At 38.3% G+C, this 2,293-nt stretch overlaps 1 protein-coding gene across 1 annotated transcript; it reads left to right on the forward strand.

The window, feature by feature from the left end:
• Window positions 1-199: 199 nt before the first annotated feature.
• Window positions 200-2,089, forward strand: LOC121965083 (pyridoxine-5'-phosphate oxidase-like; the record flags this gene model as incomplete). The annotated part of the gene is made up of 3 exons (XM_042515251.1): window positions 200-430; window positions 1,706-1,830; window positions 1,921-2,089. Coding segments are annotated over exons 1-3 (525 nt in total), but the record flags the coding sequence as incomplete, so codon positions are not given.
• Window positions 2,090-2,293: the final 204 nt, after the last annotated feature.

Consider the following 2,293-nt stretch of genomic DNA (forward strand, 5'->3'; position numbering starts at 1 on the left):
CTAAGTGTTTGGATTTATTTTGTGTATTCTTTTAAAAATGTTTTTACGCCAATATTATTATTATTGTTATTTATTATTAATAATGATAATCGTCAATAGTGTCACTCGTGTCGTTGGCGGAAATTAAGGAAAATAGTCAGGTGTATTAGCCAATCACAGCACAGCAAGGGCGGGACTTGGCGCAAAGCGGGTGGGAAAAATGCGCTGTTACGTCAGCGTGAGTTTGATAACGAGTATGAGGCGCATACTCAGTGTGAATTTCTTATTGAAGTGGCAGATCGGTTTATTTGCCAGGAATCCCCCGGTTCATGCCTCTGTGACAGCAGGTCAACACCGCGTGTGCGCGCTGAATCTCTGCAGGAAGTCATCGAGTGAGCGAGCAAACATGGACCTGAGTGACATGAGGAAGAAATACAAAGGAGATGAGGAGGTGAGTGCAAGCCAGAGGGCTGTGTGAGGAGGAAAAGCACTGAGTGATATAACTGTACTACTGTCCTGTGAAGGTAACTGCGAGGTTAAAATGATATCAGTGCAATGACAGGTGTGCAAATACTGCAGCGTGCACTGTTTTTAATCTAACCTGGTGGCTCTGAATTCAGCACGAGATAAAGCACGAATCTTGGTTTTAATGCTCAACATATGTGTCAGACCTTGAATTTGACTTTTGGCCTGTACAACCTTTATTTAAAAAAAACCCCAAAACGATCACAGAGGAGTCATTTAAAGATACTGAAGCTGGTTGGTGCAGTCATTTAAGGCTTGCATGAGGTTTATGTAAGAATATCATGGTGTGAGCAGCAGGGGCGTCTCCAGGTTTTCAGGGAATTGGGGGCTTAAAGTGGACTTCTGATTGGGGTCCTTGGTGATTCTGGTACCTTATTTACCCTGAAAAATTAAAAATTATGTTGTGCTAACAACTGTAGTCACTGTCGGATAGAAAACTTGAAAATTAGCAAACTTGTTCATTTCTGTTGTCATTTTTAGCCGTAACCGTGGAATTAAAAAGTATATAGTCAAAAATCTCGGCGAAAAACATATTTTATCCACCTAAAAAAATCAATCTTCTCTGCATTACCTGTTTGCTCTATATTGTATTTATTTTACCTTTTTTTGGGTGATTTTTAAAGAATACTTCAATCCCAAGGGCCCATCCAAAAAATAAAATCACACCTGTAGAAATGTAAAAACAGAAATTATCGTTGGATTTTCACATTTCACACAGTCCTTAAACACGTAACAGTGGACAAACACCTCATGTATTTTTCCTGAGTCACTTAGGAAGGTTAAAGGAAAAAACTGTAGTTTTGGGGAGGATTAAAAAAAACAGTCACACCTGTCCTCTTTGATAAATTAAGAACAGTCCCTAGGGCCTATTATTGCTTTTGAAAAAAATGATATCCCAGGCCTAACGAGGCCACTGGTCCGGTTCCAGTGTTGGAGCTGATATTTAGATCCTTCACTTGTGTAAAAATACAAAAGGTGAAAACACTGCGGAAAAAAACTCCACCACAAGTAAAAGTCCTGCATTCAGACCCAAACATACATGTAGTGTATCAGCAAAATGTACTTTTTGTGCAGTAAAATGTTTCCTGTTAACGTTTAACCATTATATCTAATGTTTTACGTAATATTACTGCTGCATTATTGTGCATGTTTTCACATTTTTCTCAGAGTATTCACATATGATTGATTATTTTGTTGACAGTGCTTTGAGGAGAGTCAGCTCGCATCTCTGGACCCGATCAAACAGTTTGGAAACTGGTTCGATCAGGCAACAAAGTGCCCTGAAATCGGAGAGGCAAATGCAATGTGCATCGCCACTGCAACCAAGTAAGCAGCACGGGCTGTTGAAATGAAATGTTTTTTTGTTTTTTTGTTTTTTTTCACTAATGATAACCTGGTGTGTGTCTGTCTGTGCAGAGATGGACATCCGTCTGCTCGTATGGTCCTCCTGAAGGGTTACAGCCACGAAGGTTTCCGGTTTTTTACCAACTATGAGAGCAGAAAAGGTTCTGAGCTGGTGAGTGACTGTTTCTGTGACTGTCATACAGCGACTTTTCAGGCTCTCTGTGACCTTAAAGTGGTGACTGTAGATAGATAGAGATGATTTATTAATACTTTACAGGAAATAATATTTGTTACAGCAGTTCTTTCCTAACATAAAAGCACGTCTGTAATTATCCACAGAAAAAAAACCTTAAAAATAAATTACTACACTATATATAATAATAAAAATGTTTTTAAAAATTACTACACTATGCTATATAAATACTAAATAACAATATTAATAAAA

The sequence above is a fragment of the Plectropomus leopardus genome, unplaced genomic scaffold, assembly GCF_008729295.1.
Source record: "Plectropomus leopardus isolate mb unplaced genomic scaffold, YSFRI_Pleo_2.0 unplaced_scaffold18534, whole genome shotgun sequence".
Taxonomy (NCBI): Eukaryota; Metazoa; Chordata; class Actinopteri; order Perciformes; family Serranidae; genus Plectropomus; species Plectropomus leopardus.